Genomic DNA, 14667 nt, shown 5'->3' with positions numbered 1-14667 from the left:
TCCTGCTCCTCCGATGCTGCTTGGCCTGCTGTGTTCATCCAGCTCTACACCTTGTTATCTCTTGTGATTTGTATGATGTCCAATGCTTCCAACAGATTTGTGTTTCTCAACAAACTTCATAGATGGAGCCCTGACGAAGGGTTTCGGCCCGAAACGTTGACTTCCCTGCTCCTCAGATGCTGTTTGACCTGCTGTGCTTTTCGAGCTCCACATTTATTGACCCCAGCTTCCATCACCTGCAGTCTTTACCGTCTCCAAACTTCATAGATGTGTTTAATTGGATGTACCAACAAGCTCACACAAAGAAACCTCAGCATGAAACATTTCATACATGCCTTGGAAAAAAGTTGCAAAGTAGGAATACAGTTAAGGAACACAGGGAGTATTGTTAATCATAAGTTGACTACCCAACCATACTACAGAGACCCACTGATTAGATTTATTGGAAGCTGTTATGCACTATTTATCAAATAGCAACATGCCAAATAGTTTATTTGTTGTATGTGCCTTAGATAATTAGCCACCATTATAACCTAGGACTACAGGGAAGATAACTTTTAATCAACATTCAGCAGTTTTTTTTTTCAGTGAAAATATGAAATCATTTTCCACCAATCAATATCATAACTGCACTAAATTGACTTTAAATAAGATTAACAATGGTGAACTTTGCAATAATTTTGCTTTGAGTTGAAAACAATCAATTCATGAAATTTATTTTTCAGCAACCTGTTTGGCACATTCTGACACATCTCCTGGCAGATGGGATGTAAACCCAGACCTTCTGGTCCAGAGGTAGGGAGGCTACAACTACAGCAGAGGACCCTCCCCAACCATCAGGGCAACAGGGAGGCTCAGTGCTTAGAGCTGCTGCTTCACAGTACCAGGGACACGGGTTTGATTCCACTCATAGGCAACTGGAGTGTGCACATTATCCCCATATCTGCGTGCGTTTCCTCCAGGTTCTCCAGTTTCCTCCCATGGTCCAAAGGTGCGCAGGTTAGGCGGATTGGCCACGTTAACTTGCCTATAGTGTCCAGGGATGTGTAGGTTAGGTGAATTAGCCATGGGAAATGCAGGGTTACAGGGATGGGGTAGGAGCGTGGGTCTGGGTGGAATGATCTTTGCAGGGTCGGTGTGGACTCAATGGGCCGAATGGCCTGCTTCCATACTGTAGGGATTCTAATCACTTTATAGTCACGTTGATCTCCATTAGCTGTTAGAAAATACTGCTTCTTCACAGTGACATTAAAAAAATGTTTTGTCATTTAATTATCTTAATCTACTTATTCTGCTCCTATTGAGGTCTGCTTGCATTGTACTCACTTAACACAGCTCCATCACTTCCACATTAGATCTGAGACACTGTCAGTCTTCACAGAATACAAGACTGAATTAAAATCTTGTTGCTTTCAAGACAATTAACAAATGCAAACCACTGTCCAGTTTGTGTTCAAACAATATCCCACAGCACACTTGTTGTACTGACTTTACGAGTGACTAGAATGTTGTAAATTCTTTAGCTGCAGAGATAATGAGCATCCCAAAATCAACAGAAAACATTCAACTAAATTACTCCAGAACAGAGGATGGTGCAGTTCGTCATTGTTAGACAGAAGTCAAACTCTGCTCCTGCCACAAAAAGACTGAATCCATGAATAAAATATGCAAAACCCTGGTTCGGCCACATCTGGAGTATTGTGTCCAGTTCTGGTCGCCTCATTACAGGAAAGATGTGGAAGCATTGGAAAAGGTGCAGAGGAGATTTACCAGGATGTTGCCTGGAATGGAGGGAAGGTCTTACGAGGAAAGGTTGAGAGAGCTAGGGCTTTTCTCTTTAGAACGACGAAGGATGAGAAGTGATTTGATAGAGTTGTACAAAATGATCAGAGGTATAGATAGAGTGGACAGCCAGAGACTTTTTCCTAGAGTGGAGGTAGCTATTACGAGGGGGCGTAGTTTTAAAGTGAGTGAAGGTAGATGTAGGGGAGATGTCAGAGGTAGTTTCTTTACTCAGAGAGTGATAGGGGCATGGAATGCATTGCCGGAGAGGGTAGTGGAGTCGGCCTCATTAGGGGCATTTAAGCGGCTATTAGATAGGCATATGGATGATAGTTTAAGGAGGCGGTGGAGGTTACATAGACCTTAGGTTGAGGGTAAAAGTTCAGCACAACATCGTGGGCCGAAAGGCCTGTACTGTGCTGTCCTGTTCTATGTTCTATGTTCTATATTCTATAAAGACGTTCCATTATTCCAATCATTTTGGTGCCTGATGTGTGAGTCTTACACACGACAACACTGACAAGTGTAACTTTTTCAATATCTAAATGACCCATTTTTTGATGTACCTATGTACCTTGGTTGGTTTAGATCATCTGTATACAATTGTAATAAAACCACAACATGTCATGAGCCCAGAACCCATACAAGCGTCAGTTCTCAGACCTTTGATCGTGTTTGCTGTTACAATTAAATAATCTTTTCCTTCTGCTCTGTCCTCCTTGAAAATTCATCAGGGGACTGTTCTGAAAATGGAGGTCCTGTCAGTGCACAAAATACTAGGTCTAATCCCTATGACATAGTCTCTAAATGTGCCTTGAAGTATCAGATTTATGTTGCTCTCCCATGAATAGTATGACATGGAGCATCAACTAGACAACACAGCTCTAATTGAGGTCATTATCCTGTTACGATCTCAGTAGGCATTCAAACATTTTCTCTTTAAGAATCTGAACACTCAAGGTTATTAAAGAATGAAGTCACAAGCTTCATAATTTAAACGAAAGAATTTTAGTACTCAAAGAATATAAATGAGAATAAGTGTGCCATAAGCAGTCATTTACAGTCAAGATATTCAAAGTATAATGAATACATACAATTACTTATACTCAAATCCAACCTTCCTCATTCCACTTTCCTTCCATACCCATTGAACTTACAAGCCCATAAACCTTAAATCAGATACTAACCAAAATTTGCAAAACTAATTCCTTTGTCTAAATAATGCTTTGAAGATTCGAGCACAAGTTGGGATTCCTTGGACCTTCCACTTAGTTCTAGCAACATTTGCCATTCAAATTTCTGCCAAACTGTCCTCTGTCATTCAACTTAGGTGCCTCTAGCATCTTAAGGCTGGCCACACCCAAACAGAACTTTCTTGGATCTAATATTCTTTAAGTCTGGATCTTGTATCTAGAACACTTTTTTTTCCTTTTCACACAACTTGGCTACTATAGAAGTTCAACTCGTTATCAGGGGTCCTTGAGTTAGCAAGTGTTTTACCCTCTTTTAGCTGACACAAACTTTTGACTGAACTTTTGTTTGAGAATAATGTTTTCTCTTCTACAGCCAGCTTGATCACAGAATTACCCTCGTCCTATAATCAACTTCTTGACTCCAGTTTTCTATTGCTAATCTCCTAGGCAACTTGGTCACGTACTCATTTACTGCTCATTCAAATCTGATCCTAGAGAAACATTGTTCTTAAAGGTACTTTTCATCCTAAACTAAATATAGGCATTCCCGCCAAAACTATTATGTCCATCATAATCCTTTTATTTCTGCAGAAAAGCAGATTCGGTAAGTAGACAAGTCTCCTATGATCCAAAATATTTTGGTATGTACATTTTGCACAGATAATTACACTGACAGATGTAAATGCATTAAGCTACAAATAACCAAATGTAGCAGAGACCCATGAATTGATTGGAACTACAACTTTTACCCAAATCATAGGTGGATGATCATATCACAGCAGTAACAATTTTCTCTTATTTATGATGTGACATACCAGTGACTGTGTGAAATGCCCATCCGTTTTATCCTGAAAGACAGTAATGCCACAATACCAAGTCTTTAATTATAATCAAAAACTATTGGTCAGATCATTTCAGACACAGATGAAGATACAGCAAAAAATTAGCAAGACTACACTTTGATTTACACACTAAAAATTTGAAACTGCCTTCTTGCAGATCTTTTTAGTGACTTTGAACCAAGACTTTATATCACATAGAAAATAGTGCATAAAATCACCCTGTTTTCCCCATGGTTCTAGCAGTGTAGAATAGAGAAGGAGACATCATAAAGCGACTCCTCAGCAATGTATCAGAGATAGTAGGAACTGCAGATGCTGGAGAATCTGAGATAACAAGGTGTAGAGCTGGATGAACACAGCAGGCCAAGCAGCATCATTTCAGTCTAGGCCGGAAACGTCAGCCTTCCTGCTCCTCTGATGCTGCTTGGCCTGCTGTGTTCATCCAGCTCTACACCTTGTTATCTCAGTTTCCTCAGCAATGTGTTTTCTTTCACTTTGCTACCAACATAAAGTAATCAACACATCTCTACTCATGATCAGATTGAGTCATAGAGTTGTACAGCACAGAAACAGACCCTTCAGTCCAACGCGTCCATGCCGACCACATATCTTAAATTAATCTAGTTCCATTTGCCAGCATTTGGCCCATATCCCTCTAAACCATTCCTATTCACATACCCATCCAGATGCCTTTTAAATGTAATTGTACCAGCCTCCACCACTTCCACTGGCAGCTCATTCCACAATCAAAATATTTCCAATGATTGATTAAAAAGGTATGAATAATAGTCCCCTCTTCACCGAACGATCTATCTACTTGTTTCTGAACTCCTCTCTATATCTAATGGATGTGAGCTAGAATCTACAAAGAAAATACTTTCAAAATGGGCAACTAATCTGACCTCTCCCCAAAAACAGATTCCTGGTGAAGGCAAAGGTCAAAGTACATGGCTGTAACTTGCAGGCAACTCAGTTCTGAACTGCACAGTGACATTTACTAACATAAGACAACTACCCTTTTAACGTATTATCTCAAAAACACATTGTCCTTTATGTGTAATTTTTTTTTGTAAATTTCCCCTTTTCAATGCAGAATAAAATTATTTTGCATGGAGAGTCCCAGAAATTACCTTGTACGTGGAAAACACCACTGAAAAACCAAATCTGATCACATTGGAAAATTATGCCCTACTGCCAGGCCAAGGTCAATCCTCTCGGCAATTACATGCATTCAGTCCCATACATGAACACAAGGAGTGACTTTCAACTACTGGCACAAATTTGCTGAGAGACATTTTTCACAGTTTCAGCAGATGCTTCAAACATCGAAACATACAAGGCTATTTTCTAAGACCAGTGAGGAAGTAGAAGCATAAACTATTGAGAAAACATCCCTTGTTCCTTGTGTGTAAATACAGTTACTTAACTTTCTTCACCAGAGTGCAGCACATTACCCAATGTGCAATAAATTAAAAGTAAGTAAAATCACCACAGTCCTATTGGACTGGTCTCTCATTCAAGCGAGAGAGACAGAGAGAGAGACAACTGGCAGTGGTTTAACCTAACGGTCACCACATCTTATTAAGGGGTGAGTTTGAGAAGGAGGGATGTTCATGGTAACCTCAGCCAGAATGGGAATTGAACATGCATTGATTACATTTTGCTGCATCAAAAAACCAGCCAAGTGAGCTAAAACTGTTAACCAAAACACTGCTCCGTCCTGATTAAGGAAAACAGCGTCTTATCAAGGGACATGAGAAATTCCAAGGAAAACCCAAATGATGGATTATAATCCATCTCACCTTATGTTTATGTCAAACCACGTAGCAACAGAAAGCAAACAATTAATTCAAATAGCTAAGATTAGGTGCAACTCTTACCAAAGCTTGGCTAACATTTCCACCAGTGGCTAGGGATTTGAAGTGGCTGCTATTGTAAACCAATTGAACTTCAGCAAGGTCCACGATTTCCAGCTCTTCTTGACTATGGCGGTCTACCACATGGAGTTTCTCTGCACTGTCCAGTAGCGCCAATGTTCGAGAATTAATCCACTGTGGGCAGAGAAAGGGACAAGATAACAATACATTCTCCCCTGACTGTTCAAGCAAAATGTGAATTCCACCCAAATGTTGGAACCAAGAGAAAACATCATTTTGTATGATCATCCAATAGTTTTGTCTTATTATCCAAAAGTATTGCCAACATTATTCCTTTGATGGTTTTGCTATACTTTGTACTAACTACTGCTGAGGTGGGGAGAGATAGCCTACCCTTGGATTTTTTTTCCTATCCCATTCTATATTTTGATACAGCTACACTGCTGTACCCAGAGTGTTTAATGCGGTATAAAAACCCCTTTCTCCTTCTCTGGAAAAACTTTTAAACTTGCATAATGAAGCAGTTTGTGAGGAAGCTCAAAGTTTGTAAGGGAAATTGCAGGCATGGATGTACAAATAGCACATGTGACAGCCTGCCATAGTTAAATAAATAAGTGATAGCCCTGATTAACACAACAAATACTTCTAACACAAGAGGCCACTTACAAAATACTTGCGAGAACTACACTACAGCAGAATGCATTTTAAGGGCCTATTCAAGTTGGTAAAAGAAAAATGCAATAGTGAAGCAAGTTAACATTCATCTCAAACTCAACAGAAAGATTCGTGGCTTCATCAGCAGAGATAAAAAACAGCAACTGGAAAGAAAATCTAGATTAAAAAATATGCTATTTACTAATTCCTTTTACATAAATGAGTTCATCTTCTCATGGCATTTAAGCAGGACCCAATCAAGCACCGGCAGGCAATTGCAACTGATCAACAGATGTAATGGATCATTTCTCTCACTCAGCACTACTGGTATTACACAACTCACACCAGCACAAGCGTCACACCCCCAACCACCAAATCAGTCAACACAGTACAGTAACAACTCAAATGGAGGAGGAAAAGTACATACTGATAAAAATCCAATCTCAATACAAAGGACTGATTCCAACATCTGCACTATTTTGAAGTACTTGGTTTATCATGCTTAGAATAAACTGTAATCTGTACATTTTTAACATTGAAGTTGAGTCATTTATTTTAAGTTACACTCTGTCGAATTGATGTAAAAACATATTGAGGTATCTAATTATGTTGTTCACCCCAAATCATTCAAACCAACAGAAAAGGTTGATAAATTTCAAGCATAGCCTCACCCCATCTCTATTATCTCTTTCGGCCCCCTATCTGTACATTTCTAAACTCACTCTCAATTAAGGGCACTTGAGCTCCCTAATTTAAATTTCTCCAGTATTGGTGCCCATACCTTCAGCTGCATGGTGGTCTAACCTTTATTTTTTCCCCAAAACCATCTACATGCCTATCCATTAAAATGGTCTTTAAAACTTATTTCCATAAGACCATAAGACATAGGAGCTGAAATTAGGCCATTCGGCCCATCGAGTCTGCTCCGCCATTCAATCATGGCTGATAAGTTCCTCAACCCCATTCTCCCATTTTCTCCCCGTAAGCCTTGATCCCCTTGATAATCAAGAACCTATCTATCCCAGTCTTAAATGTACTCAATGACCTGGCCTCCACTACCTTCTGTGGCAGTGAATTCCATAGATTCACCATTCTCTGGTTGAAGAAGTTTCTCCTTATCTCCGTTCTAAAAGATCTGCCCTTTACTCTAAGGGTGAGCCCTCAGGTCCTAGTCTCTCCTACCAATGGAAGCATTTTCCCACTCTGTCAAGGCCAGGTTTCCTTGACCAAGTTTGGCCATTTGCCCAAGTATTTCCCATACTTTGTGTAGAATGATGCTTATAAAGTCCTGTGAAGATCCCTGGGGTACCTATGATGTTGAAGGTCCTCCATAAATACTAGATGCTGGTTGTACTGTGCATCCTGAAGTACTTCACAGCAGCATTGTCAAACAAGTACAGAACTGGGTTGATGGGGGAAACAGATATTCCAGATTTGAAATGCAATTACACCACCTCAGTACATTACTACCGTCAGAACTTTCTCCAAACAAGGTGATGGGTATATATGAGTTGGTATACCTGCGAATGTCAGAAAACTACACTGCATTTAAAAAAAAATCAGTCTAAAAGCAACTGTTTTAAAAATAGAATTAATGTATTAAGAAGCAATTAGAGACTTTCTATGTCAGGTCATGGCAAATTAAGCTTAAGTGATGAGATGGAAGAGACTTGACCTTCAGTCTGTAATTTCAATCCATCAACCACTCTTTCCACAGTCACAACAAAATGATGCAGGGAAAGCAATAATAAAGGTGCACACATTTACATTATGGAGTTGAGAGGAGAAGAGCAGGGTTTCTTTTTTAAACAAAATTAAGTTCATAAAACTATTAAAAAAAATCTGCAAAATTCATTGTGACTGAAACAGACAGTATTGTGTGGCATAGGTCTGTAATTCCTTCACTGTCATCGGAATTCTCTCCCTAACAGCATTGTGCGTCCACCTACAGCAGACGGACTCCAAGTGGTTCAAGTGGTGGGTCAAGAAGGCAGCTCACCATCAGTTTCTCAAGAGCAACAAGGGACAAGCAATAAATGCTGGCCCAATCAGTGATGCCCACATCCCACAAGTGAACAAATAAAAATATGTTATTACTATCTGGAAACTTCGATTGAAAGTGGAAAAAACTGGATTTTTTAGTTTTCAGTTCTATGACGGTGATGTTTTATTTAAACAAACGATAGGAACTCATTTTTGAACAGAGATCAAACTCAATTTCCAAGAAAGCGTGTGACTTAAGCTAAATGGCTAGATAAACCACCTGAGAGGTTAAATAAAGAAATGTTCACAAAATTTAACTTTTATGACATTCAGATAGACAAACGAGGGGACACAATCAGATTTCAGTTGAAAAGAACAGCTTCTTACTGGTAGAATGGCAGTTTAGTTTTTAGCTGTCCAGGCCTTGAGAGCTGGAAAGAAGTTTTAAAACTGTTTTAGCAGTCTGAGTGGACAATGCTTTTCTTAACGTTCAGGCAGGAAAAATCAATGAAATATCTGGTGATGGTGCATCTCAGGAAGAGGTAGTAACAAAGAAAATCATAGGTGGTAAATGTGTATAATGTCAGTGAAAGTTTAGCAACTGTGTCAGTTAACTGAAAGGAATTAAAGTGTTAAATAGAAGTGATACTTTGCCGGGATTGAGCGACTATAAAGGATATTACTGAACAGAATAGAATAGGATAGAATATCCTTTATTGTCATTCGTATTACAATACAGAAGTACAGGAGTACTGTGAAATGTTTTTACAATGGCTGCCTTTTAATGGCACCATCTTAGGTACAATTACCTAGGTACAAATCTTACAGAGTAAAAAAGGAGTGGTCTTATACAAAGAGGATGAAAGGAAAGCATAAGCATTCCTTACAGAGATAATTACAACATAGTGAAAAGAGAAAGTGAACTGGGAAAAGGGATAAAATTTTCTTTTTGCTGATTATGTTAATGTCAAAACTGGCATATGTACAGATTTTTCTCTCTTTTATGTATATTCATGTTTGTTTTGGTTACAAAAACAAACTCAGGAGAATACGTTTAACAAGTAACAGCCACAATAACTGAGGTGCAAAAGCAAAACATGCAGTCAATCAAGTAAAAGCGAGGCAGGTTTCACTGTGAGATCTGACTTGTCCAACATCAACAACTGATACTGCAGATACTCATACTGTGGGTCCAGACTCCATCTGGTGGCTAGCTGTAGAAACATTTATATTATCAAATTCAGACTGGTGGCAAAACACTGCCGTACTTTAATAAGACCAGATTAGTCAAGTAAGAACAAATATATAGAGTAAGAAGGTCAAAGCTTACTGCCCCCTTTACTGAATTCTGTATGTAAAGTAATTAACTGAAAAATATAGTAAAATGATTTCCAACAGTAAAAGTGACAGAAACATACCAATTATTGCTTATATGCATTCCTGTTTCTGACAAAGACAGATATGGTAGTTGATAATGCAGACCAGGAGCAGTGACAGCACTTCAACAAGTTGTAAAATTCTAGGTAATTGCCTATGTTTTTATCTTAAATCAAACAGCACAACAACAGAACTCCTACACCAGTGAATTATAACACTGGAGAGGAATGATAATAGTTTAGAGGCCAAATGCAGACTCTATTAGATTAGAATTCAGGACCCATATTTTACTACTGGTTGTATATTATGTGTCACCAAATGCTAGGAAGGAGATAGAGAAACAAATTTACAAGTAAATTACACAAAGATGCAAGAACTGCTGTAGAAATCAGCATATAAATCAACACATGAACTCTCAAAAAAACCTTCTCTAAAAGTTAGAGTCAATTTATACAGAATGTAAAAGCCAATATGGGTAGCTGCCATTTTGAAATGTCACGGCATCTGGCACAAAGAGTATGCGTCTTAAACTCCCACATGTCCTCACAATGCAGCCATATTCCCTTCTTGATCCCGTATGCCCAGCTATATGGTTGCCAAGAAGTAAAATTTGCATTTGAGAGGAAAAAATAGTGTGGCTGATTACTAATGAGCATAGCGTTTCATGGCTGAAATGGGAATCGTCTTATATTCCAAGCAACAGACAAAAAAAATTGAGCCTGTAAAAATGGGGTTGTCTTACACACAGTGGTTTATGGTATAAAATATCCTGTAGAAGAATCATTCCTTGTCTCTGTTTCCAGGAAAGATGATGTATTGTACTTGATTTTGGAGAATGAAACAAGTGGGGCACGTTTCAAGGGGAAGTAATTAGCAGCAGGTTGGGATGTGGGGGGGGTCACACAATGATCATACATTTGATAGTATGAAAATCTAAGAAAGGGATCTAAGAAAGGAGAAAAGAGGAGCAAAGAGAAAATTAAAATAGATTAGTGGACAACAAAAAAAGGGAACACAAATGTCTTTCATAAACACAAATAGTAGAAGGGTAGTTAAAGGAAGGATGGTGACATTAAAGTCTAAAAAGGGAATCTTCTTACTGAGCCAGAGGTGTAGGTGAAATACTAACTGAGCCCTATGTGCACATCTTCAATTCAGTCAAGAAGAGGATGCTGTGATAGCAGAGATCCGGCTCAAATTTAAGTAGCAAATATTCTTGGTTACAAGTTGTTCAGAAAATAAAGGAAAAGCAAAAGCATCAGGGATGCATATCCTTGGTTAAGGAGAGCATTGCTATACTGAATAAAGAGGAAGTTTCAGAGGATTCAAAGACAAAATTGATTTGACAGAAGCCAAGGAATAAGAAAGGTGCAATTACATTGCTTGGCACAACATCTAGACAACCAGCTAGTGGCAACGATATACAGGAAGAAATCTGCAAGGATATTATCATGAGGTTTAAACATCTTAAGAATAGTTACAATAGAAGATTTTAATTAACTGTATATTGACTGGAATAATGGTAGTGTAAGGGGCAGCATAGGTAAACATCCATAGACGGTGTCCAAGAGAATTTCCTACAGCAACATATATCCAGTCAAACAAGGAAGAAGGCACTGATGGATCGGATTCTTAGAAATGAGGTGGGCCAAATGGATCAAGTAACAGAGGGGAAAACTTGAGGGACAGTGATTGTACATAAGGTTTAGGATGGTGGCAGAAAATGATATTTGTCAACACAGAGCAAGAATAATTAACTGGCTGGAGCTGACTGCTGTAGGGAGAGAACAAGGTGCACTAGATAGACTGGAAGTAAAGGTCAATGAGATAAACAGAAGCTGAACAATTATCTTCCTTCAAGGATGAGATGGTATGGGCACTAGCAAAGTATATTCTCCCAAAGGGGCAAGTTTGAATAAAAAAATCCAGAGCTCACGAGCTGACAAAGGGTATAGAAACTAAGTTTAAAAAATACTGCACTTACGATCAGTAATAAATACAGTTGAGAACCAAGCTGAATAAAGTTCAAAAGGGAGATCAAAAAGCAAATATGAGATTCAAAGAGAATTATGAAACGAGACTGGCAATTAACATAAAACTAATCCCCAAAGTCTTCTATAAGCACATCAACAGCTAAACGGCCGCTTAGAGAGAGAAAACAGGATTTATACCAGGAGGCAAGAGGCATGACTGAGGTATTAAACCGGTTCTTCACAGCTAACTTTACCTTTAAGCGGATGCTATCCAGAACATGGTGACAGAGGAGGAAACGGAGTGACTAGAAGGGTTTAAAATTGATATAGGGGTATTATTGGATATGTTGCCAGTATAAGCACCAGGACCGGATGAGATGCATCCAATGTTATTGGAGGAAGTGAGAATGGAAATTCTCAGGCACTGGCAATTATCTTTCAATCATTAGGACTCAACATGTTAGCTCTGTTTCCCTCCACAGATGCTGCCATACCTGTTGATTTTCTCCAGCATTTTCTGTTTTAATTTCAGATCTCCAACTTCCGCAATCTTCCCTGGATTTGAGGAGGTGCTGGAGGATTGGAGAATTGCAAACACTATCCTCTTGTTCAAAAAGAGTGTGGAAAGATCAGTCTAGCAATTGCAGTTCAACTTTGGCAGTGGGGAAACTTCTAGAATACCACATGGAAAAATGTGGGTTAATTTGGAAGAGCCATCATGGATTTGTTAAGGGAAAATGCTGGAGTTTTTTTCAAGTGGCAACAGAGATGGTTGATGAGGAGAAAGGCCTTTGATGTGATGTACATGGATTTCCGGAAGACAGTTAATACAGTCTCACATGACAGACTTATGAGGTAAATTATAGGTCATGGGATAAAAGGGACAGTATCACCATGGATATAAAATTGGCTGAGGAATAAGAAACAGAGCTATGGTTAACAAGTATTCTTTGGCCTGGAAGAAGATTTGTAGTGGAGTTCCGCAGGAGTCAGCATTGGACCCTTGTTTTACCTGATACCTATTGTAAGACAACATATATTTTCCTATTTTTAGGAATGAGTAAATGGAATGCAAGTTGACCCAATATAACTGAAAATGCATTTACAACTTGAAAATCAAGTTTTGAATACTGTTGAACTGTGCAATACAATGTTGATTTTTGAAACAGTAAGAGGGACAGTGAGCGACACTGAATCTTTCGAGGTAAGGTCATTCTGCCTGACAAGATCTCTCTGAATGATTGAGCTGTCGAGTGTGGAAAAGCACCAAGTGCTAGGAGCAGCACAGCAAAGCCTGCAGACAGAAACCATCATCTCGATTTCATCTCGCTGTGTGGAAAAGACGGAAAATCAAGAAAGCTTAAAGAAAGAATTCATACACAGCAAATCCAATGCCCACTTGTTCAACCATTGAATTGAAAAATTACTGTCATCCTGTCACGAATGGAAAAATCAAAAAGATCGTGAGAAAGTGACTTTCCACCTTGGTGCTCTGGACTTCTTGATCTTTGAAATTTTGCTTACCCTGCATATAATCCTTTTTTGTATCCGTACTATATGTGTTAAACCATTTCTCTTTTGGCTGACTTGAGCCTGATTATGTGTACACACTTTTGGGAGTTTGAAAGGGTACAATTTAAGGCACATAGTGGTAGATTAGAAATCTTTTCTTATTACTGCTCTTGTTAAAGTTAAATATGTTACAATAGACAGTTATTTTTCTGTTGCTGATGAAATCTGGTGTGAAATACTTTAATCCTGGAGTAGCAGTCGGTTATGGGAGTTGGTCATTTTGACAGTCTTATTAGGAACTTATACTCTGTACATTTTGTTACGGTTTATGGAGCAGTAAGAGAATTATTCCAATTGATTTGTTGATCCAATTGATTCAATTGAATATAAATGACTAAGATCTTGTTGGGCAGGGGGCAATTTCAAAGTCTGCAGATGGCACAAAATCTAGGAGAACTGTAAACTATGAATAGAACAGGCATTGGTGAAGTAGCAGAGAGGAGGCAGATGAAGTTCAATGCAGAGAAATATGACGCGACGTATTTTGGTACAAAGAACATGGAGAGACAGCATAAAATAAAGAGTACCTTTCTAAAGGGTATTCAGAAGCAGAGGGATCTGGGTATATATATACCTAACATTTGCAGAGGCAGGACAGGTTGTCACAGGTGTTAAAGAAGCATACAGTATTGTCGGCTTCATAAATACTAGCATTCAGTACAAGAGCAGGAAGGTTACGATGAACTAATATAAGACACAGGTCAGACTTCAGCAGATATACAGGGCATTGCTGAGACCACATCTGGAGTACTGTTTTCAGTACTGTTCTCCTGATTTAAGAAAGAATGTAAACACATTGGAGGCAGTTCATAGAAGGTTTTCTAGATTTATACCCTGAATAGTTTACTGACCAGACTCAAGGGGTGAAGCCGTCTAATTTTGCTTCTAATTCGTAGGATCCTAGCCCTGGTTTTGTTAGAGAAGGAATTGAGGACTGGCGCAAGGAAGACATGCAGAACTTTTTATATAAAACATGGGCTAGCATAAGTGAGAGCATTCCTGTTCAATTTTGTGCACTATACTTTATAATATGATGGGTATATAATGGTTCCAGGCATAAGACTCTTTAACTGTGTGGGAAAACTGAAAAAAAAAATGGGGTTATTCTCTTCAGAACAGTGAAGGTTAAGAGGAGATTTGATTTGATTTGATGGCGAGAATCATGAATAGTTATATACTCAAAGTCAATGAGGAGCATCTTTTCAGCAGGCAGTGTCAGTAACCAGAGGACACTGATTTCAGGTGATTGATAAAAGATTTATAAGCAAAATAACAAATGTATTTTGCTTAAAAACAGATGTCATTGCGATCTGTAAGCACTGCACAAAAGGGCAGTGGAAACTGATTCAATAATTTTCAAAAGGGAATTGGGTAAATATGTGAAGAGAAAAAAGCAAACCTATTGAGTAAGGAT

The 14667-nt window shown here is 38.7% G+C and overlaps 1 protein-coding gene across 5 annotated transcripts in view; it reads right to left on the bottom strand.

The window, feature by feature from the left end:
• The window catches only part of vps8 (VPS8 subunit of CORVET complex), a 518442-nt gene that overhangs the window by 470264 nt on the left and 33511 nt on the right, over positions 1–14667 (bottom strand). For 3 of the 5 annotated variants that reach the window (XM_048598730.1, XM_048598732.1, XM_048598731.1), the window contains 2 exons: positions 5698–5868; positions 3791–3823 (listed from right to left, as the gene is read on the bottom strand). In XM_048598730.1, the coding sequence (XP_048454687.1) occupies positions 3791–3823; positions 5698–5868 (204 nt within the window). The remainder of the gene's footprint in view (positions 1–3790; positions 3824–5697; positions 5869–14667) is intronic. The other 2 variants (XM_048598733.1, XM_048598734.1) reach the window with 1 other exon arrangement.

Source organism: Rhincodon typus, chromosome 7, assembly GCF_021869965.1.
Source record: "Rhincodon typus isolate 14 chromosome 7, sRhiTyp1.1, whole genome shotgun sequence".
Lineage (NCBI taxonomy): Eukaryota > Metazoa > Chordata > Chondrichthyes > Orectolobiformes > Rhincodontidae > Rhincodon > Rhincodon typus.
The sequence above is the reverse complement of the archived record's forward strand: the minus strand, read 5'-3'. Positions and strand labels throughout refer to the sequence as shown.